The sequence below is a fragment of the Staurois parvus genome, unplaced genomic scaffold (assembly GCF_062004578.1).
Source record: "Staurois parvus isolate SC_StPar_1 unplaced genomic scaffold, SC_StPar_1.0 ptg003726l, whole genome shotgun sequence".
Lineage (NCBI taxonomy): Eukaryota > Metazoa > Chordata > Amphibia > Anura > Ranidae > Staurois > Staurois parvus.
The window spans coordinates 44,913-72,847 of record NW_028321522.1 but is presented as its reverse complement, the minus strand read 5'-3'; the positions used below and the strand labels follow the sequence as shown (position 1 = coordinate 72,847).

The following is a 27,935-nucleotide window of genomic DNA, read 5'->3' as shown; positions in this document are numbered from 1 at the left end:
CAACACCCAAAATGCACTATACAACTTTGATTAAAATTCCACATACCCACATATGACCCATTAACCAAATCCACCCCAAGCTGGTACCTCCTGCCCTACCAAGTTATACCCCTTCCCTCCCCCTCTTTCAATAGAATGAGAGAGATACCATAGTACAAATTAAACAAGCATATTGAACCCCTCCAAGTAATGGGGGGGGGGGTTTGCAGAAGTCTAGAGAGCAGTAGCATCAGAGGTATTCCCACAAATATGTTGAACTAGTGAACGAGGCAGTTGAGAAGGTATTAAACAGGAGAAAAATAGGGGGGGGGGGGGGAGGGAAGGGGTATAACTTGGTAGGGAGGAGGTACCAGCTCGGGGTGGATTTGGTTCTTGTTGAACCATTTAACATCTTCTGTTATGTTCGCTAAAACCTCAATAAAAATATTGAAAATAAGAATTGCTGTGATCTGTCATCCTCCTGGACCGGTGTCAAGCTTCCTTGATGACTTCTCTGCCTGGCTGCCTTACTTTCTCTCTTCTGAAATTTCCACAATCATTCTCGGTGACTTCAGCATCCCTGTTACTCTTAACACTCCTGCTACCTCTAAACTTCTGAGCCTAACCACTGCTTTTTACCTAAAACAATGGACGCATGCTTCTACTCACTCCAATGGTAACGGCCTCAACCTTGTATTCTCCTACCTATGCACTCCTTGCAACCTCACCAACTTTCCTCTTCCTCTCTCTGATCACTCCCTTATTATCTTCACTCTCTCCTTGGCTTCCTCCTCCTTGTCTTCCAACTACCAAACAGTTACCCTTAGAAACCTTTGTTATCTTAACCCTTCTCTTCTTTTTCCGGCAACAGATTGTCTCTATGACAAAATCTCAGCCCTGTCCTGCCACAACCTGGCCACTGCTGTCTAGAACTGTTCACTATCATCCACCCTGGACACATTGACCCCCCTCACTACACACAGAATCAGGCCCCGACTGCTACAGCCCTCGCAAACAGACAATATCAGATGCCTCAAAAAACGTAGCCGTGCTCTGGAGAGTTTATGGCGTAAGACTAGGACCCAGCAAGACTTCGACCAACATAAATATGCCCTTCAATGTACAATTCTTGTCTCCACACTGCCAAACAGACCTATTTTATCCCTCTCATTAACACCCTCTCACAAAATCTCAGTCAACTCTTTCCTACCTTTAACTCTCTACTTGTCCTTCTTTACCTCCACCTACTAACTCACTGCCCAGGAGATCGCTAATCACTTCAATAATAAGATTGATACAATTCGTGATGAGATCTTCACTGTACAGATATCTCCCTTACCGTACACTCCTTGTCCACCAGACATCTCCCTCACCCTACACTCTTTGTCCACCAGACATCTCCCTCACCCTACACTCCTTGTCCACCAGACATCTCCCTCACTCTACACTCCTTGTCCACCAGACATCTCCCTCACCCTACACTCCTTGTCCACCAGACATCTCCCTCACCCTACACTCCTTGTCCACCAGACATCTCCCTCACTCTACACTCCTTGTCCACCAGACATCTCCCTCCACCCTACACTCCTTGTCCACCAGACATCTCCCTCACTCTACACTCCTTGTCCACCAGACATCTCCCTCCACCCTACACTCCTTGTCCACCAGATATCACCCTCACCCTACACTCCTTGTCCACCAGATATCACCCTCACCCTACACTCCTTGTCCACCAGACATCTCCCTCACCCTACACTCCTTGTCCACCAGATATCACCCTCACCCTACACTCCTTGTCCACCAGATATCACCCTCACCCTACACTCTTTGTTCATCAGACATCTCCCTCACCCTACACTCCTTGTCCACCAGACATCTCCCTCACCCTACACTCCTTGTCCACCAGACATCTCCCTCACCCTACACTCCTTGTCCACCAGACATCTCCCTCACCCTACACTCCTTGTCCACCAGACATCTCCCTCACCCTACACTCCTTGTCCACCAGACATCTCCCTCACCCTACACTCCTTGTCCACCAGACATCTCCCTCACCCTACACTCCTTGTCCACCAGATATCACCCTCACCCTACACTCCTTGTCCACCAGACATCACCCTCACCCTACACTCCTTGTTCATCAGACATCTCCCTCACCCTACACTCCTTGTCCACCAGATATCTCCCTCACCCTACACTCCTTGTCCACCAGACATCTCCCTCACCCTACACTCCTTGTCCACCAGACATCTCCCTCACCCTACACTCCTTGTCCACCAGACATCTCCCTCACCCTACACTCCTTGTCCACCAGATATCACCCTCACCCTACACTCCTTGTCCACCAGACATCACCCTCACCCTACACTCCTTGTTCATCAGACATCTCCCTCACCCTACACTCCTTGTCCACCAGATATCTCCCTCACCCTACACTCCTTGTCCACCAGACATCTCCCTCACCCTACACTCCTTGTCCACCAGACATCTCCCTAACCCTACACTCCTTGTCCATCAGACATCTCCCTCACCCTACACTCCTTGTCCACCTGCACAATCTATACTTTCCTTGTGTAACCCAGCTACTATGGAGGAGGTTGGTCATCGTTTTTCTAAAGCCCACCTAATCACCTGCACCCTGGACCCTTTTCCTTCACAAATACCCCGGTTACGCTCTGGCTCTATCTTTCATTCTTTAACTCATATCTTCAATCTCTCCCTTTCTACTGGCATCTTCCCCAACTGTCTAAAATGTATTCTAGTCACCCCCATACTTAAAAAGGTCTCACTGGACCTCGCCAATCTTGGCAACCTAAGACCCATCTTCTTACTCCCTTTTGCCTCCAAACTCCTTGAATGTCTAGTATACAGCCGGCTGAGCTGCCACCTTATTGAGAATAACCTTCTCAATCCCCTTTAGTCTGGATTTCACCCACAACACTCCACAGAAACTGCTCTCCTCAAACTAACCACTAAAACCAATGGTCCCTATTCTGTACTCTTACTCTTGGACCTTTCTGCTGCCTTTGACACAGTTGACCACCCCCCCTCCTCAAAAAACTCTATTTACTTGGTCTCCATGACTGTACTCTCCATTGGTTCGAATCTTACCTATCTCACCGCACCTTCAGTGTCACTTACAACGCTACTTGCTCCTCTCCTACTCCTCTTACTGTCGGGGTCCCCCAAGGTTCTGTCCTTGGACCTCTCCTACTCCTCTTACTGTCGGGGTCCCCCAAGGTTCTGTCCTTGGACCTCTCCTATTCTCAATCTATACTTCTTCCTTGGGTCAGCTGATAGAAATGGTATTGGAAAACATGGGAATCTATCCTGATGACACAAATCTATCTCTCCACTCCTCAGCTCACCCCATCAGTTTCCAAACGTATCACCGATTTACAGACATATCAGATTGGATGTCACTCCACTTCCTAAAACTCAATCTATCCAAAACTGAGCTCATAATATTTCCTTCCCCATGTACCTCTTCCCCTGATTTCTCGGTCAGGATCAATAGCACCATTATCAACCCATCCCTGCATGCCGGGGTGCTGGGTGTAACCCTGGATTCTGAACTATCCTATCAGGCCCACATCCAATCCCTGTCCAAATCATGCCGCCTCAACCTCCGCAATACGCCCCTTTTTAACCAATGATACCACAAAGCTCCTAATTCACTCTCTGGTCATCTCTCGCCTTGACTACTGCAACTCCCTCCTCATTGGCTTACCTTTAAATAGGTCATCCCCCCTCCAAACCAGAATAAATTATTGTGGTGCCAAATATGAGTGGTGTAAATTAATTAATTCCTAGGGGGGGTTTTTTTACAGCTGCCCTTAAAAAGTGAAAGTGACAGACCTAGACCTCCTCTGTAACTCTAAACTGAACACCTGTAAAAATTATGAAAGCCTCGCCTATGGAGATTCTTAGTTTGTCGCCATTCCATATGCGTGCGCAATATTAAAGCGTGGCATCCTAGGTATATATTTTCTCTCCATAACATCCTCTTTCATATTTTACAAAATAATTGGGGCCATTTTTTTTTTTTTTTTTACTTCACTAAAGTGTATTTTTCCAGAAAAAATTGTGTTTGAAAAACTGCTGAGTGAATACCATGCGACATAAAAATTAGCAACAATCGCCATTTCGTTCTCTAAGGTCTTTGCTAAAAAAATATATACATATATACAGTTGTGACCAAAATTATTCAACCCCCAATGCTGTAAAGGGGTTTAGGGACTATAGTGTACATTTGGAATTGTATTCAGAATCAAATCCTACAAGGACGTTGTAACTACCCAAATGCAACTAAAATGACATCAATTGTTTATGTAATACAGTAGTAAATGGTTCTTATGTGGTTTCTTCATTGCCACAATTATTCAACCCCTTAAAGACTACCACTCTGAAGAACAGAGGTTCATACAGGTGCTTTCCATCAGGTATTGAAAACACCTGTGGATGTCACCGAGCAGCAATCAAGCATAATAAGCACCAATTAGGCAGCTTTAAAATGACTGTGATACTCAGCTCCTTCTAGACATTTACTGGTGTGGTTACAAACATGGTGAAGGCAAGAGAATGGTCCAGGAAGACAAGAGAAGAGGTGATTTCTCTTCACAGGAAGGGCAATGGCTATAAGAAGATTGCAAAGATGTTAAACATACCAAGAGACACCTTAGGAAGCATCATTCGCAAATTCAAGGCAAAGGGCACTGTTGAAACGCTACCTGGTCGTGGCAGAAAGAAGATGCTGACTTCGACTGCTGTGCGCTACCTGAAGCGTAGAGTGGAGAGAAGTCCCCGTGTGACTGCTGAGGAACTGAGAAAAGATTTGTCAGATGTGGGTACAGAAGTTTCAGCCCAGACAATAAGACGCACACTGCGTAATGAAGGCCTCCGTGCCAGAACTCCCAGGCGTACCCCCTTGCTGTCTCCAAAGAATAAGAAGAGTCGACTGCAGTATGCCAAAAGCCATGTGGACAAACCACAAAAGTTGTGGGATAGTGTTCTGTGGACTGATGAAACAAAATTAGAACTGTTTGGGCCCATGGATCAACGCTATGTTTGGAGGAGGAAGAACAAGGCCTATGATGAAAAGAACACCTTGCCTACTGTGAAGCATGGTGGAGGGTCAATCATGCTTTGGGGCTGTTTTGCTTCTGCAGGTACAGGGAAGCTTCAGCGTGTGCAAGGTACCATGAATTCTCTTCAGTACCAGGAGATATTGGATGGAAACGTGATGCAGTCCGTCACACACCTGAGGCTTGGGAGACGTTGGACCTTTCAACAGGACAATGATCCCAAGCATACCTCCAAGTCCACTAGAGCATGGTTGCAGAGGAAAGGCTGGAACATTTTGGAGTGGCCATCGCAGTCACCAGACTTAAATCCGATTGAGAACCTCTGGTGGGACTTAAAGAAAGCAGTTGCAGTGCGCAAGCCTAAGAATGTGACTGAACTGGAGGCCTTTGCCCATGAAGAATGGGCGAAGATACCCGTAGATCGCTGCAAGACACTTGTGTCAAGCTATGCTTCACGTTTAAAAGCTGTTATAACTGTAAAAGGATGCTGTACTAAGTACTAAGATTGAATGTCACTTGGGGGTTGAATAAAACTGATAATGCTGTGAGCACAGAAAAGACATTTGTGGTTATTTCATTATAACTGTTATGTTATATTTGTCTGACCTACAAGTGCCTCTTTAATGTAAATGTAAGCAAGATGACTGAATGATCAAAAGCAATGTCAAACTGGCCAAAACACTCAATTTCAGTGGGGGTTGAATAATTTTGGTCACAACTGTATACACACAGTTAGGTCCATATACAGTTGCAATAAAAAGTATGTGAACCCCTTGGGATTACATGGAGTTTTGCATGAATTGGGCATAAAATGTGCTCTGAACGTCATCTAAGTCACAACAATAGAAGAACACAGTCTGCTGAACATAATACTACACAAAAATTAGATGTTGCCATGGTTTAATTGCACATAACATGTAAACATTCACAGTGCAGGGAGGAAAAAGTATGTGAGGCCCTAGCTTAATGACTTCTCCCAGAGATAATTGGAGCCAGGAGTGAGCCAACCTTGACTCCAATCAGTGTGATGATATCGGATGTGTTGCTGACAGCTGTCCTGCCCTTAAAAAACACACCCCTGTTTTGGGTTTACTGGTTTCAAGAAGCACTGTCTGATGTGAACCATGCCTCGCAGAAAAGAGCTCTCAGAAGACCTACGATCAAGAATTGTTGATTTGCATGAAGCTGGAAATGGTTACAAAAGTATCTCCAAAGTCTTGATGTTCATGTATCCATGCTAAGACAGACTGTCTACAAATGGAGAAAGTTTAGCACTGTTGCTACTCTCCCTAGGCGAGGTCGTCCTGTAAAAATGACTGCAAGAGCACAGCGCAGAATGCTGCATGAGGTAAAGAGGAATCCCAGAGTGTCAGCTAAAGACCTACAGAAATCTCTGGCACATGATAACATTTTTGTTGACACATCTACAATAAGGAAAACATGAAACAAGAATGGAGTACATGGGAGGACACCACGGAGGAAGCCATTGCTGTCCAAAAAGAAGATTGCAGCACGTTTGAAGTTTGCAAAAGAGCACCTGGATGTTCCACAGCACTACTGGCAAAATATACTGTGGACAGATGAAACCAAGATTGAGTTGTTTGGGAAGAACACACAACACTATGTGTGGAGAAAAAAAGGCACAGCACACCAACATCAAAACCTCATCCCCACTGTGAAACATGGCGGAGGGAGCATCATGGTTTGGGGCTGCTTTGCTGCCTCAGGGCCTGGACGGATTGTTGTCATTGATGGGAAAATGAATTCCAGAGTTTATCAAGACACTTTGCAGGAAAACGTACGACCATCTGTCCACCAACTGAAGCACCGCAGAGGATGGGTGATGCAACAGGACAATGACCCAAAGCATACAAGTAATTCAACAAAACAATGGCTGCAACAGCACAGAATACTCCTTCTGGAGTGGCGCAGTCAGAGTCCTGACCTTAACCCGATTAAAATGCTGTGGCATGACCTTAAGAGAGCGATTCACACCAGACATCCCAAGAATATTGCTACACTGAAACAGTTTTGTGAAGAGGAGTGGTCCAAAATGACTCCAGATCGTTGTGCAGGTCTGATCTGCAACTACAGGAAACATTTGGTTGAGGTTATTGCTGCCAAAAGGAGGGTCAACCAGTTATTAAGTCCAAAGGTTCACATACTTTTTCCTCCTTGCACTGTGAATGTTTACATGTTATGTGCAATTAAACCATGGCAACATCTAATGTTTGTGTAGTATTATGTTCAGCAGACTGTGTTCTTCTATTGTTGTGACTTAGATGACGTTCAGAGCACATTTTATGCCCAATTCATGCAAAACTCCACGTCATCCCAAGGGGTTCACATACTTTTTCTTGCAACTGTATATTTGGACACAGGCAAAATTTTTGTTTTTTTCAGGTATTTACCAAAACATATTCCAGCTCTAGTTCTATAATGGATATGGGCGGACAGTGTGCACTCTCTGGTTTAATTTGAGGGTATGTACATCCACATTGGGGGAGGGGTTTAGGAATTACAGCTCTTAAGAGTAGCCATCCCCCTTTTTTCAAGGGACCAAAAGTAATTGGACAATTGAATCAAAAGTTGTTTCATGGCCAGGTGTGGGCTACTCCTTCATTATTTTTTCATCAATTAAGCAGGTCTGGAGTTGATTCTAAGTGTGGTATTTGCATATGGAATCTATTGCTGTGAACCTCCATCATGTGTTCAAAGGAGCTGTCCATGCAAGTGACACCGGCCATTGTAAGGGTTCAAAAACTAAAAAAATCCATAAGAGAGATCGCAGCAACATTAAGAGCGGACAAATCAACAGTTTGGTCCATTCTGAGGAAAGAAGAACGCACTGGTGAGCTCAGCAACATGACAAGGCATGGACGTCCATGGGAGACAACACTGATGGGTGATTGCAGGATCCTCTCTATGGTAAAGAAAAACCCATTCACAACATCCAGACAAGTGAAGGACACTCTCCAGGAGGGGGGCTACAATCTACAAGTCTACAATCAAGAGAAGACTTTATGAGAACAAATACAGAAGGTTCACCACAAGGTGCAAATACAGAGGTATCACCATGAGGTGCAAATACAGAGGGATCACCACGAGGTGCAAATACAGAGGGATCACCACGAGGTTCAAACCATTCATAAGCCTGAAGAATAGAAAAACCAGTTTAGACTTTGCCAAAAAACATCTAAAAAAGCCGGACCAGTTCTGGAAAAGCATTCTTTGGATGGATGAAACTTAGATGAATCTGTACCAGAATGACGGGAAGAAAAAGTGTGGAGAAGGCTTGGAACAGCTCATGATCCAAAGCACACAACGTCAAATGTAAAACGTGGGTGGAGACAGTGTGATGGCATGGGCGGAGGTCGTGTGATAGCATGGGCAGAGGCAGTGTGATGGCATGGGCGGAGGTCGTGTGATAGCATGGGCAGAGGCAGTGTGATGGCATGGGTGGAGGCAGTGTGATTGCATGGGTGGAGGCAGTGTGATGGCATGGACGGAGGTCGTGTGATAGCATGGGCAGAGGCAGTGTGATGGCATGGGTGGAGGCAGTGTGATGGCATGGGCGGAAGCAATGTGATGGCATGGGCAGAGGTCGTGTGATAGCATGGGCAGAGGCAGTGTGATGGCATGGGTGGATGCAGGGCGATGGCATGGGCATGCATGGCTTCCAGTGGCACTGGGTCATTGGTGTTTATTGATGATGTGACAGAAGCAGCCGGATGAATTCTGCAGTGTTTACAGATCTACTATCAGCCCAGATTCAGCCAAATGCAGCAAAGGTGATTGGACGGCGCTTCACAGTACAGATGGAGAATGATCCAAAACACACTGCAAAAGCAACCCAGGAGCTTTTGAAGAAAAATAAATGGAATAATCTGCAATGGCTGAGTCCGTCACCTGATCTCAACCCAATTGAGCATGCATTTCACTTGCTGAAGGCAAAACTAAAGGCAGAAAGACCTACAAAGAACTGAAGACAGCTGCAGTTAGAGCCTTGCAAAGCATCAGAAAGGAGGAAACCCAGTCTTTGGTCATGTCCATGGGTTCCAGACTTCAGGCAAAGCATCAGAAAGGAGGAAACCCAGTCTTTGGTCATGTCCATGGGTTCCAGTCTTCAGGCAAAGCATCAGAAAGGAGGAAACCCAGTCTTTGGTCATGTCCATGGGTTCCAGACTTCAGGCAAAGCATCAGAAAGGATGAACGCCAGTCTTTGGTCATGTCCATGGGTTCCAGACTTCAGGCAAAGCATCAGAAAGGATGAACGCCAGTCTTTGATCATGTCCATGGGTTCCAGACTTCAGGCAAAGCATCAGAAAAGAGGAAACCCAATCTTTGGTCATGTCCATGGGTTCCAGACTTCAGACAGTCATTGCCAGTAAAGGATTCTCAACAAAATATTAAAAACTAACATTTTATGTACGATTACATTCAATTGTCCATTTGCTTTTGGTTCCTTGAAAAATAGGGGGGGTTGGCTACTCTTAAGAGCTGTAATTCCTAAACCCTTCCCCCAATGTGGATGTACATACCCTCAAATTAAACCTGGGAGTGTACACTTTCAGCCCATATCCATTATAGAACTATAGCTTGAATACATTTTAGTAAATACCTGAAAAATTTAAAATTGTGCCTGTGTCCAAATATATATGGACCTAACTGTGTGTATGTATAAAGTTGCAAGAAAAAGTATGTGAACCCCTTGGGATTCCGTGGAGTTTTGCATGAATTGGGCATAAAATGTGCTCTGAACGTCATCTAAGTCACAACAATAGAAGAACACAGTCTGCTGAACATAATACTACACAAACATTAGATGTTGCCATGGTTTAATTGCACATAACATGTAAACATTCACAGTGCAGGGAGGAAAAAGTATGTGAGGCCCTAGCTTAATGACTTCTCCCAGAGCTAATTGGAGCCAGGAGTGAGCCAACCTTGACTCCAATCAGTGTGATGATATTGGATGTGTTGCTGACACCTGTTTTGGGTTTACTGGTTTCAAGAAGCACTGTCTGATGTGAACCATGCCTCGCAGAAAAGAGCACTCAGAAGACCTACCATCAAGAATTGTTGACTTGCATGAAGCTGGAAAGGGTTACAAAAGTATCTCCAAAAGCCTTGATGTTCATGTGTCCACGGTAAGACAGACTGTCTACAAATGGAGAAAGTTTAGCACTGTTGCTACTCTCCCTAGGCGTGGTCGTCCTGTAAAAATGACTGCAAGAGCACAGCGCAGAATGCTGCATGAGGTAAAGAAGAATCCCAGAGTGTCAGCTAAAGACCTACAGAAATCTCTGGCACATGCTAACATTTTTGTTGACACATCTACAATAATGAAAACATAAAACAAGAATGGAGTACATGGGAGGACACCACGGAGGAAGCCATTGCTGTCCAAAAAGAATATTGCAGCACGCTTGAAGTTTGCAAAAGAGCACCTGGATGTGTCCACAGCACTACTGGCAGAATATACTGCGGACAGATGAAACCAAGATTGAGTTGTTTGGGAAGAACACACAACACTATGTGTGGAGAAAAAAAGGCCCAGCACACCAACATCAAAACCTCATCCCCACTGTGAAACATGGCGGAGGGAGCATCATGGTTTGGGGCTGCTTTGCTGCCTCAGGGCCTGGACGGATTGTTGTCATTGATGGGAAAATGAATTCCAGAGTTTATCAAGACATTTTGCAGGAAAACATACGACCATCTGTCCGCCAACTGAAGCTCCGCAGAGGATGGGTGATGCAACAGGACAATGACCCAAAGCATACAAGTCATTCAACAAAACAATGGCTGCAACAGCACAGAATACGACTTCTGGAGTGGCCCTGTCAGAGTCCTGACCTCAACCCGATTGAAATGCTGTGGCATGACCTTAAGAGAGCGATTCACACCAGACATCCCAAGAATATTGCTACACTGAAACAGTTTTGTGAAGAGGAGTGGTCCAAAATGACTCCAGATTGTTGTGCAGGTCTGATCTGCAACTACAGGAAACGTTTGGTTGAGGTTATTGCTGCCAAAGGAGGGTCAACCGGTTATTAAGTCCAAAGATTCACATACTTTTTCCTCCCTGCACTGTGAATGTTTACATGTTATGTGCAATTAAACCATGGCAACATCTAATGTTTGTGTAGTATTATGTTCAGCAGACTGTGTTCTTCTATTGTTGTGACTTAGATGACATTCAGAGCACATTTTATGCCCAATTCATGCAAAACTCCACATAATCCCAAGGGGTTCACATACTTTTTCTTGCAACTGTATGTATGTATGTGTGTATATATATATATATATATATATATATATATATATATATATACACAGTTATGTTGAAAATAATAGCAGTCAGACATCACTAACCGGATCAATCACTGTTTTTGGTGGAAATGATATTTCTACATGGCAAATAACTTCCTAGCAGGTGTAGTAGAGTCATAGAAATCCAACAGACCCAACAGTCATGACATGCATGCTGCTGATTCTGTGTCATTGAATCACTCATTGAAAGGGGCGTGTTCACAATAATAGCCGTGTGGAGTTCTATTAGTGAGGTCATTCATTCTTTGATAAACAGGTGGCAATTATTGCCCTTATTTAAGGAAGGAAGGCAGCAAATGTTGGACATGCTGGTTACAGTGCATTTCTCTCTGAAATTCTGAGGAAAATGGGTGGTTCCAGACATTGTTCAGAAGAACAGCGTACCTTGATTAAAAAGTTGATTGGAGAGGGGAAAACATATAAAGAAGTGCAGAAAATGATCGGCTGCTCAGCTAAAATGATGGCAAATGCTTTAAAATGGCAACCAAAACCTGAAAGACGCGGAAGAAAGCGAAAAACTACCATTGGAATGTATAGAAGAATAGCCAAAATGGGGCGGACTCAGCCAACAATCAGCTCCAGGAAGATGAAAGAAGGTGTGACGTTCCCTGTGAGGACTCAGCCAACAATCAGCTCCAGGAAGATGAAAGAAGGTGTGACGTTCCCTGTGAGGACTGTTACAATTAGAAGACGCCGATGTGAAGCCAAGCTATCTGCAAGAAGTCCCCGCAAAGTCCCACTGTTGGGAAAAAGACGTGTGCTGAAGAGGTTACAATCTGCCAAAGAGCACATTGACCGGCCTAAAGAGAAATGGGGCAACATTTTGTGGGCTGATGAAAGTAAGATTGTTCTTTTTGGGTCTAGTGGGCGGAGACAGTTTGTCAGACGACCCCCAAACACTGAATCCAAGCCACAGTACACTGTGAAGACCGTGAAGCATGGTGGTGCAAGCATCATGATATGGGGATGTTTCTCATACTACGGTGTTGGGCCTATTTATCGCATACCAGGGATCATGGATCAGTTTGAATCCATCAGAATACTTGAAGAGGTCATGCTGCCTTATGCTGAAGAGGAAATGCCCTTGAAATGGGTGTTCCAACAAGACAATGACCCCAAACACACCAGTAAACGGGCAACATCTTGGTTCCAGACCAACAAGATGGACGTTATGGAGTGGCCAGCCCAATCCCCGGATCTTCATCCAATAGAAAACTTGTGGGGTGACATCAAAAATGCAGTTTCTGAGGCCAAACCAAGAAATAGAGAAGAACTGTGGAATGTGGTCCAATCATCCTGGGCTGGAATACCTGATCACAGGGGCCAGAAGTTGGGGGACTCCATGCAACACAGATGTACAGCAGTTCTCAGAAACAGTGCGACTACAACCAAATATTCATGAAGTCATTCAAAGGAAAGCAAAATCTTCAAACATTTCTCAGTTTATATAGTGAATGTTGGAGTTTGTAAAGAAGAATACAAACACTGAGATTTTTTTGAACCGTCTAATATTCACTTTTCTTCCATTTTTTTAGAGGAACAACACAAATTTGATGTATTTTCTTCATGTTGTGATTTGGAATAGAATGTGTCGTGTTCCCAATGCATTTGTGTGGATGGAAATAAAAGCTATTAGAAGGATTTTCAGCTTTACTCACTTTTTTCAACACACTGCTATTATTTTGAACATAACTGTATATATATATATATTTGGGGGTTCTCAGTAATTTTCTAGCACAAAATACAGACTTAAACAAAACACCATAGAAAATGCCGGGTCTTTAAGTGGTTATAAATATACAGTATATATATATATTTTAAATGGCAAATTCACACTACACAGCCAGTAAATCACAGATCAGTTGGAGCAATCCACCAGTAGGGGACAGTGTGATCTGTGATTCAGCACATCACATGGCTGCCCCCTTTTTTTAATTTTTTTTTTTGTTTTGAACAAACTTTGTGAAGTGTACAAAATGTACACTTCATTCACAGCAATGTTGGGAAATGCAGCACATTGCATTGTGATCTGGGCGATGAAATGCAGGTGCAGCCTAATTACTGAGATCTGCTGGCTGCTAGGAGACACCTACTGGTGGCCACTGGAACTGCACCCTACGGCTCTGGAAACCACAGTGCCACCAGCAGGTGATACAGGTCCTGATCGATGCCCCAAGATACTGGCCCCTCATGTGAATGAGTAAGGAGAACATAGTACTCCTACTCATTCACAAAAGAATGTAAAGTGTAAAACACAAATGAAAACACAAATTTTGAAAAGTCTTTTATTTAAAATTGGATCCACACCAATCAATATTCCCGACACCCACCGACACACATCTAGTTCCTCGCTTCTCTCATACTGAATGAGAAGTACAAAGGATGGGAGGTGTTATAAACAAAGGGGCAGGGTCTACCAGGGGCTGTCACTGACCATATTTGGACATGACCATATGTGGTCAATACAGTTACTGGTAACCCATCACGTCTTTGACCAAATATGGTCATGGTCACATATAATCAGTGACATCACCCGGGAGACTCCACCCCTTTGTATATATTAGCTTTTATCAGCTGAGCCTGTTATTCAGTGTGAAGGAAGTGATGTCTTTAGATTTCTGTTTGAATTGAACCTTCAGCTCATCCCTAGTGGTGACTTATGTGGACACTAATTGAAGATGGCGTCCACATACCAGATTGGCCATAACGTTTTTGTCTGTTTCTACTATCACATGCTGAACTGTTGCTTAGCAGAGATTAATAATTTTGTATTCATGTTGCAGGAAGATGGATCTCTGTGTGCTGCTGGTGTTGCTGTTGGTGTTCCCCGCGTCTCTGGCCCAGGAAGGTAGGTGGTAGAACCTGCACACACTTACTGCTGGAGGAAATTGGTAAAATGTAATATTTCAATTCTTCTCTGCTTTTCCATTTCTCTTTTTTAAAGAGGTTGCACAAGGATGAGCTCGGCTCTTCCCTCTTCCTTATAGAATGTTCTGATTATTGAATTACAGCCCTTAGATCACCCAGTTCCATAGGAAAGCCAGAGGCTGGCTGAGGCCTGGGCCATTTCTAAGGTTCATCCTCACAGAGACAGACGACTTTTAAAGAATGGCTCAATTATAGACACCCATTTGTGGTACGTAGTCTGAGTGGAGTATTGGCCAAGAACTGGGCAAGTTTTGGGTCACCAGAATTTAAACTGCACCACACCCCTGCTAAGAGGTCCAGATATAACTTTATTTTATTAAAAGTCAGAGGTACAATCTAAAAACCAGCCACCATGTTTCGGGGGTCCAAGAGATGAGGCAAAAATGTAAACAAACCAAAAGTGTTCGGGACCAACATCTGTATTTTTTCCAATGTGAATTCAGCCGCTTGTTTGCCAGTAAGCAGCTGGCAGTTTTGAGGTCGGCCATCCAGTGCAGCAGTCCTCTGCATGGACCTTCTGGAACCAGACACAACTGGGAAAGCCATACAGTTCCCCAAAGTGTACTTAACATGGTAAACTGGATACCAGGCAAAACGTTTTTCTAGTTTTGGATGGAGTGTGAATGGTTCAGATCCTCGGGCGTGTGTTCATTGCTGCCCGTGCTCCCTTTGGGCATAGTAAGTGAGTGATGTATCTACAACTGTGAGCTCAAAGTGGCTGTAAAGGTAGAAGGTTTATTACCTTCATGTCTTCTCTGTGCAGCAGTGCCCTCCCCCCCCTCCCGCCTCCCAATACTCACCTAGGCCTCCTTTCAATCCCTGGAGTCTTGGCTATCCCGGGACTCCCTCTCCTCATTGCCTGAGACAGCAGCAGGATCTGTCAATCACAGTCAGTGAACCAATGAGGAGGGAAAGGCGGTGGGGCCAAGACATGGCTCCATGTGTTAATGGACACCGAGCCTGCTTGGATGCCTCCATAGCAAGCAGCTTGTTGTGGGGGCACTCAACAAAAGCGAGGGGTCAGGCACGCTGGAGGGGAACCAGAGAAGAGGAAGATCGGGGCTGCTCTGTGCAAATCCACTGCACAGAGCAGGTAGGTATGATATGTTTGTTGTTTTGAAAAGAAAAAAAAATTGCCTTCACAATTGCTTTAGTGTGGTTGCAAACCCTTACATATACCGAATGAAGCGACTGGCCTCAGGTGATACACGGTGATTAAACAAATCCTGCTACATACGCTGTACCTGTTTATCTACAACCCTCTCTCATTTACAGCTATTTAAAGTACACAGGCCAAAGGTTATTTCTCAGCTTCAGAAGGCAGGGGGTGGGGATCGGACCTGAAACCTTGTACAGCATAGAGCAGGGAGCTGAGTGTAATTTGAGATCTGAGTGGAGGGAATTGACACACACACACCCCCTACAAAGTCTGTCACCTGCTGTGTGCTGGAGTGACTCATGCAGTAGATATCAGAGGGAGGAGAGCGCAGACAGAAATCACACTAGGTGCTTTGGATTGAGGCTAGTGCTATAGATAGATATGTACCACTTCAGAGCCCAACCCCCTGAAGCCCCCCTTCCATATTAAAACAAAATTTAAATGATATAAAAATTATGTAATTATCATTTTAAGTCTTCCGGCTGATCTGGTGACATCACAGGCCCTTGCTGTCCCCTTTGGTGGCAGTGGGAGGTCTTTACTCTCGGGAAGCTTGCGTAATGATGGGTGCGGGATCAGGTAACAATGAATCTGAAGGGGGCAGCACTGAGAGGAGGTCAGTATTATATCCAGAGCTTTTTTTAATACGCTGGGCAACTAAATATTGTTTTATTTTGCAAAAGAGCAAAGTTGGGCTGTAGGACGATCACCTTACTGCAATGTGCTTTATCTGGCAAGTTTTACAATATTTGATCAAGAGACCGACTGATTCTGGAGGTGCCGACTGCTCTACTTTTATGGGACGAGGAAGGTTGTGCTCTCCTGTTACTAAGTTGCAGATTCTTATAAGATTGAGTTGTCCAGTCTACTATGCAGTCATCTTTCAGACATTTCTCCAGAAAGTCTGTAGGTGTCATTCCATGATTGACCCATTTCATAGTATGTGTTGGTCTTCTATGTTTTCATATCAGAATATAGAGGTAAAATGATTCTGTTCTGATTGCTGTGCTTTGAGGAAAAGCAAAGCTGCCTGGGTCTGATCTATGGGGGGAGGTCCTTGAATCCTGCCTGAACTCCATAAAACCCAAACCCCAAGGAATCGAGGGAGGGGGGGATCTCCATTCTAAATTTTGTCCATTTTCAAGGCTAATAGGCAAACTGTTTTAAAAATTGGCATGGGGAGCTGTGCACTGCAGTAGGGGGCATTTAACAAAGCAAAAATAATAAATATTATATATATATATATCAATAAATGCCTATAAATGGTACAGGCGGCACAGTGGCTTAGTGATTAGCACATCTGCCTTGCAGTAAATGGGTCATGGGTTTCGATTCCTGACCATGGCGCCTCCTGCATGGAGTTTGCATGTTCTCCCTGTGCTTGCGTGGGTTTCCTCCTTTTTCCTTCCACACTCCAAAGACATGCTGGTAGGTTAATTGGCTCCTGTCTAAATTGTCCTAGTTTCATCCCTGGCCATGTGGGATCTCCTGCATGGTGGGGGTTGGGGAAAGACCTGGCAACCTACCCTGTAAAATTACAGGGTCCATGCAAGGTTGTACTCTCCTGTTACTAAGTGACGGTCCATGCAATCGCCAAGGGTTGGATACGAATAAATAGATAGATAGACTGTAGGGTACGGGCACTGATGGGCCCAGTGTAGTTCCCATTTCATGACACAAGGTGACACCATAAGATCACTTGGCTTAATAAGGGCCACTAGAAATCCCCAGATGTAAGTTATCAGCGATTTAAAGAATTGACCAGCAGTGGGGGATCTTAGGTAGCGGACTGTATATCAATTGTTGGGCAGAAGTCCAGCTCTTCCTTTTAGTTATGGGAAGTGGCTGAAGACCAAACTACAACAAGACTGTAGGCTGAAAGGATCCATTACAGATCTTAGAGGGGAAGCAAGTTCTACTCTCATCCCCCGACAAAGGGTTGTAGGGCTCTGGGCAACCCCTGACTAGTGGCTACTCCTCAACTCATATTCTCTCTCTCTCCTAAGTGAAGAATTGTCCCATCACCTGGGAACAGGATGACTGAAGCATCCAAATATGAAGGTCCTTTGCTTCTGGATGTTTAAACTGTGTGGGAAACATCTTGTGGTAATGGCGTGTGTCAGTGCGGGCTGCTGTTATAACTCATTGCTGTAAGGCCTGTAGAGGATATGTGGAAGCACAGCTGGAGAATACTGGATAAACCAGGCCGGGTGACTCCAAAGGGGTAAGCTCAGGTGAATGGGCAAACAATAGAGACTTCTGGAATCTCTGGTAACCCCACATAGCTCCAGGTCCAGAGGATCTCAGTGTGATCAGGAAAACCACTCCCATGTCTAGACTTGAATGGCTTAAAGAGAACATGTGGTGACCATGCAGCCCAGCACATGGTCTGTTACACAACAAAAGATCTATAAGATATAGGAACGTTTATTTTTAAATAAAGCTAAAGCTCTTAGATCCACAAATTAGTTAGTGGAACAGTTTTATAGTTTAAGATTTCAGTTTATAGCTTTTGTGCCAACATTGCCTGAACCCGCTCCCATCCAGGATTCCAGAAATAATTCCAAACTGATCCAAATATAGACTTCAGATACAGTAGGTGTTCGGTAGAACTAGGCTAGTGTCAGGACACTGGGAAAACAGGTTTAATTCTGCAATAAAAATGAGAGTTTATTATCTGAGAGACAACATCCACAAATATTGTTCAGTGGCAGGACAGTATGTAAGTAGCTTTATAAAGCCGCAATATAAAAGAGAGAGAGACTGTCACAGATCAGCTGTGAAGCTGATCGGTCACCTTTCATTCCTCTGGTGCTTGAGGTTCCACAAGCTTGTGGTTTTTCCTTACCCCCTTGATGCTGTGGCTCCACTAGTACATTTGGTTTTACAAGCATGCGCTCTGTTCTCACTTCCTTGCTACACAAAGCTGGTAGCTATGGTTGTCACCCACCCAACACACTGTGGTCCATGACCACTTCCTGCCTAGCCTCCCCATCTTCCTCATTATTTAAGTCATGCCCATTGCCTGAGCAATAGGTGATACTTAGCCCTAGGCCCCTGTTTCAAAAGCTCCTTGTTTTAATTTGTATTCCTTCATCCAGCTCATGTTACTTGATCAAGTTCATATTTCTTGTTCCAGTTTGAGTTTTTTGTTCCAGTTCCTAGTTCCTGACCTCCTGTGACCCTACTTTTTGTTGCAATCCTATTGTCTCCTGGGTGCCTTATTCCTTGCATCCTCAGTCATCCCTGTGTACCTAGCTCCTTCTTGTTTCTTTGTTGGACTGACTTCCCATATACCAACCTCAGCTCTCTCTCTCTGGATTCTTGTCCGCTGCCTGTGCTGTCTTTAAGCCTATTTCCTGGACCTTTTTTAATCTCTGTTGCACTGACTCCGTCATTACCTCATCTCCTTCTTTGTATCCACATGCATGGCATTGTCTCTGTACTTTGAGCGGGGAGAAACTGGGGGTCATGACCTAGTAACAGCACACAGCAAAACACATCTACATCAAGGGCTCTTATGAAAACTGGATGGTCCTTAGACTGCATCCCAGGGGATCTCGGGTCACCTGTTTACCTCCCCCTACCTGCAGTTTGTGTGTAGATCCACAATTATCCAGCTATATGTGACAAAGGTGAAGCAGGTTTTATTCAGAAACAGACAAAAATGATAAATATTGTTCAGTAGTTAGGTATCATGTAAGCAGCTTGGTAAAGTTGGAAATGTAAGATGGAGAAACACAACAGATTTTATTTTGAAAAGGAAAGTAGTGTATTTGAGGTACAATAGCCACAAATATTTTTCAGTGGGTGGACAGTATGTAAGGTTGGTAAGGTTGCAATGAAAGACACAGAGACAAGGCAGGTTTTACCATAAAATAAACCTAAAAGTGTAATTTTTGAGAAACAATAGCTACAAATATTGTTCAGTGGCTGGATAGTATGTAAGCTGCTTGGCTAGATGACAATATAAAGGGACAGACAAGGCAAATTTTATCTTGAAATGTAATGTAATTTTTTAGAGACAATAATCACAAATATTTTTCATTGGCTAGACAGTATGTAAGCAGCATGGTAAGGTTGCAATGTAAGAGGGATAAACAAGCAAGGTTTTATATAAAACATGACACAATAGACAAAAATATTTTACAGTGGTTGGACAGTACGTAAGCAGCTTGGTTAGGTTGTAAATTAAGAGATAAGGCAGGTTTAATACATTAAAGTGTATTACAGGATGTGACAATAGTCACAAGTATTTCACACTGGCTGGACAGTATGTAAGCAACTTATACATAGGAGGGGGAGATGAGGCAGGTCTTACCATGAAATAAACATTAAAGTGTATTATGTGAGAGACAGTAGCCACAAATATTGTTCAGTGGCTGGACTGCATGTAATTAGCTTGGTTAAGCTGCAATTTAAGAAGGAGAGACGGGGCAGGTTTTATATTGAAAAGGGCATTATGGCGTCTCATCTGAGATTCAATAACCACAAATATTTTTGAGTGCCAGAGCACCACAATAGGCTGCACACCTTGATTCATAACAAAGGATTTTACCTGCTGCAAGTATTAAACATTTATCAGCTGAGGTCTAGTCATGAAAACATTGTGTGTCACCTTTACAAGGCCAGAGCACTGGAATAGGCTGAGACTTTTAAGACACAAAGCAAAATTTATCTTGAAGTAAACATTAGATATTTGGCAACCACGGTCCAGCTGCAGAAATATTGTGTGGCAACTTTACAGAGCCAGGTCACTGGAAAAAGCTGCAAAATTTGAGGCTCAGCACAGAACTTATTCTGCAACAGACGCTATAAATATTGTAGCGGAGGTCCGGCTGAAGAAACATTTACAGGGCCTCACAATGGATGGGGGAGAGTCTCCAGACATTGAGAATGTGACATGCTGAGTGAGAATGGAGATTATCTCTTCATGCTGCAGAAGTGACATTTGCTGGAACTGATGTCAAGTCTGTGGCTACTCTGCAGTTCCGCTATCTCCACTAAGCTTCACTCCTTCTATGCAAAACTGCTTGCCTGCTGCCTTAACATCTTGCATCTGCTTCAGCCTGTACTTCAGAGGAACCAGTCTAAATGCTGAATGGTCGACTTGGAGATCAGCATTTTCTGTTTGGTGATGTACAATAGCTGATTGGCACTATATTTGATGAAGTTTACCAAAGAATGTAAATGGGATTTAAATCAGATATCATGCTGAGTTCTGCTGAAATTTAACCACTTGCCACCCGCCATATAGTACAATGACGGGCGCAAGGTGGTTCTCTTATTCTGGGAGGAGTCATATGACGTCCTCCCATTCTCACCATGCATGCGCGGCTCTGGGAGTGCGCAGCGCGGTGATCGGCGGTGCGCTGTGTCCCTCGGACACAGCGGATCCCCGATCCAGGGAAAAATTTGAAGATGCCGGCTCTGTCATGTGAGCAGCTGTGTCCAATCACAGCTGATCACATGTAAATAGGGAAATGCCGGTTATCGGCATTTCTCTCTTCACGAGCTGTCACACTGACAGAGGAGAGGAGAGCCGGTAATCGGCATTCCTTGGAGGGGACATGGACATGTACACTGATCATCAGGGCACTGATGATCAGTGTGCCCTGATGATCTGTGTAGCCCCAGCAGTGCCACCTGTCAGTGTCAATCAATGCCACCTGCTAGTGCCCATCAGTGCCACATTTCAGTGCCTACCAGTGCACATCAATGCCACATATCAGTGTACATCTGAGCTACCATTCAGTGTCACCCATCAGTGCCACCTATCAGTGCTGCCAATCAGTGCCACCTATCAGTGCCAGTCAGTGCCGCCTATCAGTGCTACCAATCAGTGCCGCCTATCAGTGCCGCCTATCTATGCCAGTCAGTGCCACCTATCTATGCCAGTCAGTGCCGCCTATCAGTGCCGTCTAACAATGCCAGTCAGTGCCAGCTAACAGTGCCAATCAGTGCCTTATATGAGTGCTGCCTTTCAGTGCCCATCAGTGATTCCTGTCAATGCCCATCAGTGCCACCTACCAGTGCCTCCTCATCAGTGCCCATCAGTGCAGCCTCATTAGCGCACATCAGTGAAGGAGAAAAATCACTTATTTACAAAATTTTATAACAAAAACTAAGAAAAAAAATTTTTTTTCAAAATTTTCAGTGGTTTTTGGTTTAAGAAAAAATAAAAACCCTGAGGTGATTAAATACCACCAAAAGAAAGATCTGTCACAAAAAAATGATAAAAATTTAATATGGATACAGTGCTGCATGACCGCGCAATTGTCATTCAAAGTGTGACAGCGCTGAAAGCTGGAAATTGGCCTGGGGGGAGGAAGGGGGTAGAAGTGCCCTGCAGGTAAGTGGTTAAGATATGACCTACAGTATCTAGGTTACCTATATTTGGATTGGTCAAGCTATGTTGGATTGACTGCATTGCTATGTGCGGTCTGTGCTGATCTTGACCATCTAGTGTATGTGTGTCATTGTGGCTGTATGAGGTGGTTGCCCGGGGTCTAGGTGTTTTAAGGTGACAATGTTGTCAGTACTTAATTTTCACATCGTCCTTGGAAGATTTTTAGGTCACATGCCTATCATGGTGGACTTGTATGGTTTGTGAATGTAATAAAGCTTACTCTGTTATCTATGCCACAGTTGGTCCTTCTGTGAGGCTCTTTTTTTTTTGGGCTAGTACTTCTTTGGTTCTACCTGCTTTTTGGTACATTGTCCTATTAACACCCCAGCCTTAGAATCAAACTATAAATTATTAATGCGGTCCCCCAAAGATTGGCTAAATTCGCTCCCAAATGTTTCCTTGACTGCCAAATGTCCGGGACCCTCGTGCATATCTGGTGGGTCATAATATTAAATATTTTTTGAAGCGAGTCTACCTAGTAGTGTGTAGCTTGCTAGGTAATGGTTTACTCAAGTCCCCAAAGGAGGCTTTGCTGAACCAAAAAGGACTGGAGTGTACTATTTGACAGTTTTGCCTGTTTTGGTTTAAGGCAGCCAGACAGACATTGGCAAAATTGTGGTGATCTTCCACACCAACAATCGCCCAGGTGAACAGAAAATGACGTGGTACATGGCCCAAGAAAAAATGTCTGTGGTACTGAATGACAGGACTCAAAAGTTTGAAAAAAAGTTGTCCCAGTGGATAGAGTTCTATCATCCTTCAGCCTTTGACAGGTCCCTGATATCCCGTAGAGGAATATTACTGTTGGTCTCCCTTTAGTGTGCCTGGTCTTCATGCTGGACCTCTTCCTTGTCATTCTCTTCTCCTTTATTCTTCTCCCTTTTTCTCCTGTTTTTTTTTTCTTCTGCTTTCTGTTACCCACTTTGTTCTGAAGCAACAGCATTACTTCCATCTTCCCTTATCCTTTAGGCCCCTTTCATTCGAGTGGACCGATCGGTTCATTTTTCAGGTGAACCCGACCGGTCCATCCATAGACTCCTATGGACCGGCGGGTGTCAGTGGAAAATAGTCTAATCCGATCCTGTACGCCAAAAACAGACAGATGGGGATCCATTCCCCATTCATGAAGCGGTTCGGATCAGATGACAATGGGGTGGAAACGGGCAGATGGTCTGTTTCCATCTGATCGTCCCATTGAAATCAGAGATTTTTTTATCTGCCTGCTCATCGAGGATCAGTAGAGAGATCCCCCACTGGGCAGGTGGATCACACTGATGGATCTACCCTGTCTGAAAGGAGACTAATGCTGCATACCATCAGCTCTGCCGACAATCCTAGAAATGGACCGTAGAGGGGGATTTACCCATGAATGCTTGAGTGTATCTCCAACAGGCCTTCAGAGCCTTGGGCCTCGGGGTTATGACCTTTTTTTGTTAACCCTTTACAAGTGATCTTACACTTTGCTTGTTGATATTGAACTAATGGATGCTATACTGGATATCTGCTCACACTGATGATCTTCCCTAATCAATGCAATTCTTTACCAATATGGTCATTAATTTTACATTTTAGCAGATCCTTTGGAGATAATATTAATACCCTTTAATATTTGTATTGTTATTTTTTTTTATTAATAATAATAATTATTTTTTAGTATTATTAACTGAGAAGATGGAACAGGTACAGTTGCAAGAAAAAGTATGTGAACCCCTTGGGATTCCGTGGAGTTTTGCATGAATTGGGCATAAAATGTGCTCTGAACGTCATCTAAGTCACAACAATAGAAGAACACAGTCTGCTGAACATAATACTACACAAACATTAGATGTTGCCATGGTTTAATTGCACATAACATGTAAACATTCACAGTGCAGGGAGGAAAAAGTATGTGAACCTTTGGACTTAATAACTGGTTGACCCTCCTTTGGCAGCAATAACCTCAACCAAACGTTTCCTGTAGTTGCAGATCAGACCTGCACAACGATCTGGAGTCATTTTGGACCACTCCTCTTCACAAAACTGTTTCAGTGTAGCAATTTTCTTGGGATGTCTGGTGTGAATCGCTCTCTTAAGGTCATGCCACAGCATTTCAATCGGGTTGAGGTCAGGACTCTGACTGGGCCACTCCAGAAGGCGTATTCTGTGCTGTTGCAGCCATTATTTTGTTGAATTACTTGTATGCTTTGGGTCATTGTCCTGTTGCATCACCCATCCTCTGCGGAGCTTCAGTTGGCGGACAGATGGTCGTACGTTTTCCTGCAAAATGTCTTGATAAACTCTGGAATTCATTTTCCCATCAATGACAACAATCCGTCCAGCCCTGAGGCAGCAAAGCAGCCCCAAACCATGATGCTCCCTCCGCCATGTTTCACAGTGGGGATGAGGTTTTGATGTTGGTGTGCTGTGCCTTTTTTTCTCCACACATAGTGTTGTGTGTTCTTCCCAAACAACTCAATCTTGGTTTCATCTGTCCACAGTATATTTTGCCAGTAGTGCTGTGGAACATCCAGGTGCTCTTTTGCAAACTTCAAACGTGCTGCAATCTTCTTTTTGGACAGCAATGGCTTCCTCCGTGGTGTCCTCCCATGTACTCCATTCTTGTTTCATGTTTTCCTTACTGTAGATGTGTCAACAAAAATGTTAGCATGTGCCAGAGATTTCTGTAGGTCTTTAGCTGACACTCTGGGATTCTTCTTTACCTCATGCAGCATTCTGCGCTGTGCTCTTGCAGTCATTTTTACAGGACGACCACGCCTAGGGAGAGTAGCAACAGTGCTAAACTTTCTCCATTTGTAGACAGTCTGTCTTACCGTGGACACATGAACATCAAGGCTTTTGGAGATACTTTTGTAACCCTTTTCAGCTTCATGCAAGTCAACAATTCTTGATCGTAGGTCTTCTGAGAGCTCTTTTCTGCGAGGCATGGTTCACATCAGACAGTGCTTCTTGAAACCAGTAAACCTAAAACAGGTGTCAGCAACACATCCAATATCATCACACTGATTGGAGTCAAGGTTGGCTCACTCCTGGCTCCAATTAGCTCTGGGAGAAGTCATTAAGCTAGGGCCTCACATACTTTTTCCTCCCTGCACTGTGAATGTTTACATGTTATGTGCAATTAAACCATGGCAACATCTAATGTTTGTGTAGTATTATGTTCAGCAGACTGTGTTCTTCTATTGTTGTGACTTAGATGACGTTCAGAGCACATTTTATGCTCAATTCATGCAAAACTCCACGTAATCCCAAGGGGTTCACATACTTTTTCTTGCAACTGTATGCTGCCAAAACATAGTCATTTTCTTTCATGCTTTCGTACTGAAAGTATCTGAACACAAAATAGAAAATATAATCATCATCCTAAGATAGTATATCTGTATTCCTAATTAATGTATTTTGGATTCTATCATCTATAAATAAATTCTGAGTGTATTGTTTTTATCAAAACTTTGATAAGTATCAGTAATGAGTTTTGTGTGTTTTCTTCCCTAGACTTGGAGGGTAAAATGTTCGTCTTCCCCAAAGAAACCGACACAGCTCAGGTCATCCTAAGACCTACAATTACAAGGCCATTGCAGGAAGTCAGCGTCTGTCTACGTACCTTCAGTGAACTTTCACGCCAGTATTCTCTCTTCTCTTTAGCTACTCCAACATACAGAGATGCTTTTCTAATCACGTTCCAGGCTCCCACCACCTATATGGTACGCATAGGCCATGCAAGCAGTGTTTTCAAGAGAGACTCAGAGCCTTCGGACTGGAATCATATCTGTGTGGCCCGGGATTTGAAAACTGGGGTGGTCCAATTTTGGGTCAATGGGAACAACACCAACAAAGGATATATTTGGGGAGAGTCTTCTATTGCAGCTAAAAGCAGCATTATTCTCGGGCAAGCACAAGTTTCTTATGGAGGAGGGTTTGATGCTTCTCGGTCATTGGTTGGTGAAATAAGTGACGTCCACATGTGGGATTATGTCCTGGCTCCAGAAGACATTGAGATGGTCATATCTGGTGATCTCCAAGGAAATGTCATTAATTGGAAGTCTCTAGTCTATGAAATGAAAGGAAATGTTCTTCTCCAGCCTACAAATTTGCGTAAGTCTGTCATCTTAACTGTATACACTTCAATTATTAAGATCCTTCAACGTTCTGTACAGAATATGGTGATTTATTTGTCATGAACATTAAGAACGAGATGGCAATGACAAATATCAGTGAAAAATCGCATGACAAGGAATCCATGTTCTCGTGGAGTAACTAGAACATCCGAAAGTTATAAACAAGATTCCTAAAGGATGAGAATTTTTTCTGATGGCTAAAATAAAAAATCTTTTGTGTGATTTTATAATTTTGCTAAAATATTCTTCTCAACTTTTCTTAATATGCTGTTCATAAATTATACACCACAAGATATATATATATATTCACCAACTCCATTCTTTCTGTGTCTGCCCCTTGTTCTAAAACTCCATCAGAGGTAGAAGAACAACGGCTGAAATCTAAAAGGAGTTACTATCAAAGGTACAATTGTTCTTTGATGTTATAGGAGAACCTGCAAGCATTAGCATACTAATGAAATGAACTATCATTATTACTCCTGAATTACAGGAATTTAGTAACTTTGTAACAAGTGAAGGCCCACTATGAGTTAAGTCCAATTAGGTGCGTGTCACTTCCTGAACTTATCTCTATTATTTATATCTGACAGCTTCATGGTTCTGCCAGAGAATACACTGAGCAACGTAGTACTGTGAGAGAGGAGAGAAGCACATAGATCAGCTATGCCCATCCCTCCCTTCTGTGACCTATTCAGAGAAGCCTTTGTATTTTGTAAATGAGTTTGCATATTACAAAGGCTTCAGTGACTGGGCAGGAGGAGGGGAAGGGTAGTCATAACAACTGCATGAAGATGCTGAGAGCTGAAGGATCAGTGTTGGGCTCCTGGATCTACAGCAATAGCTGTACTATAAAGCTGCAGATGTAAATAATAGAGATAAGTCTAGGAGACCAAATGCATCTTCTTGGACCAAACTCATAGTGTGGATTGACTTTTTACAAAGGAGCTGAATTCCTGGAGTTCAGCTTTATTATTATATTAAGAATATGGCAGACAGTTTGTATATCTGATTGTGTTAGGACTCTGATACCTCGACAACTGAGGTCTCCATTTTAATTAAAATGTGAACAGAACATTTGGAGAGAAGTCATACCCTTCACAGGCTCTCTTGGTCGATGAATGTGCCGATGCACACTCTGAATCTAAACCAAATATTTAGAAACAAAATAAAATGAAATATACTGATCTCTCTGAAATATATGAGAGTATCCAATTGTTTTTTATTTTAGACTCTTCTATCTATAAATAGTGATCTAAAGATTTGACATGTGACACTAATGATCTTTTTTCTGTTTTTCTTCCCCAGACATGGAGGGCAAAGTCTTCGTCTTCCCCCATGAAGCCAACACATCTCATGTCATTCTAAGACCTACAATCACAAAGCCATTGCAGAAAGTCAGCGTCTGTCTACGCTCCTATTCGGATCTTTCACGCTCCTATACGGTCTTCTCTCTTGCTACTCCCGGGAAGGAAAAGGCCTTTCTGATCAGCATTCAGCCTCCAGACACTTGTTCTGTATATATCAACCTGGAAGTCACTAGCTTTAAGACAGAGTCGGAGTCTTTGAGACACATCTGTGTGACCTGGGACTCCGACACTGGAGAGGTCCAACTTTGGGTCGATGAGAAGCTCTACCCAGAAGGAGTCTCCAGTAAAGGCTCTTCTATCGCAGCTGAAACCAGCATTGTTCTGGGGCAGGAACAAGACTCATTTGATGCTTCTCAGTCATTGGTTGGTGAAATAGGTGACGTCCACATGTGGGATTATGCCCTGACTCCAGAAGACATCAAGAAAGTCATCTCTGGTGATCTCCATGGAAATGTCATTAACTGGCTATCTCTACAGTATGAAATCAAAGGGGATGTTCTTGTCCAGCTTAAACACCAGAGTAAGTCTGTCATCCGTCTGTATACAGCTTTTATAATC

At 43.6% G+C, this 27,935-nt stretch overlaps 1 protein-coding gene across 2 annotated transcripts in view; it reads left to right on the top strand.

The window, feature by feature from the left end:
* LOC149427475 (uncharacterized) overlaps nt 1-27,935 on the top strand; it is a 54,509-nt gene that overhangs the window by 5,055 nt on the left and 21,519 nt on the right. Inside the window, exons 2-4 of one of the 2 annotated variants that reach the window (XM_089667990.1) lie at nt 14,183-14,247; nt 25,388-25,987; nt 27,316-27,897. In XM_089667990.1, the coding sequence (XP_089524116.1) occupies nt 14,187-14,247; nt 25,388-25,987; nt 27,316-27,897 (1,243 nt within the window). In that variant the 5' untranslated portion in view covers nt 14,183-14,186. The remainder of the gene's footprint in view (nt 1-14,182; nt 14,248-25,387; nt 25,988-27,315; nt 27,898-27,935) is intronic. The other variant, XM_089667991.1, reaches the window with a different exon arrangement.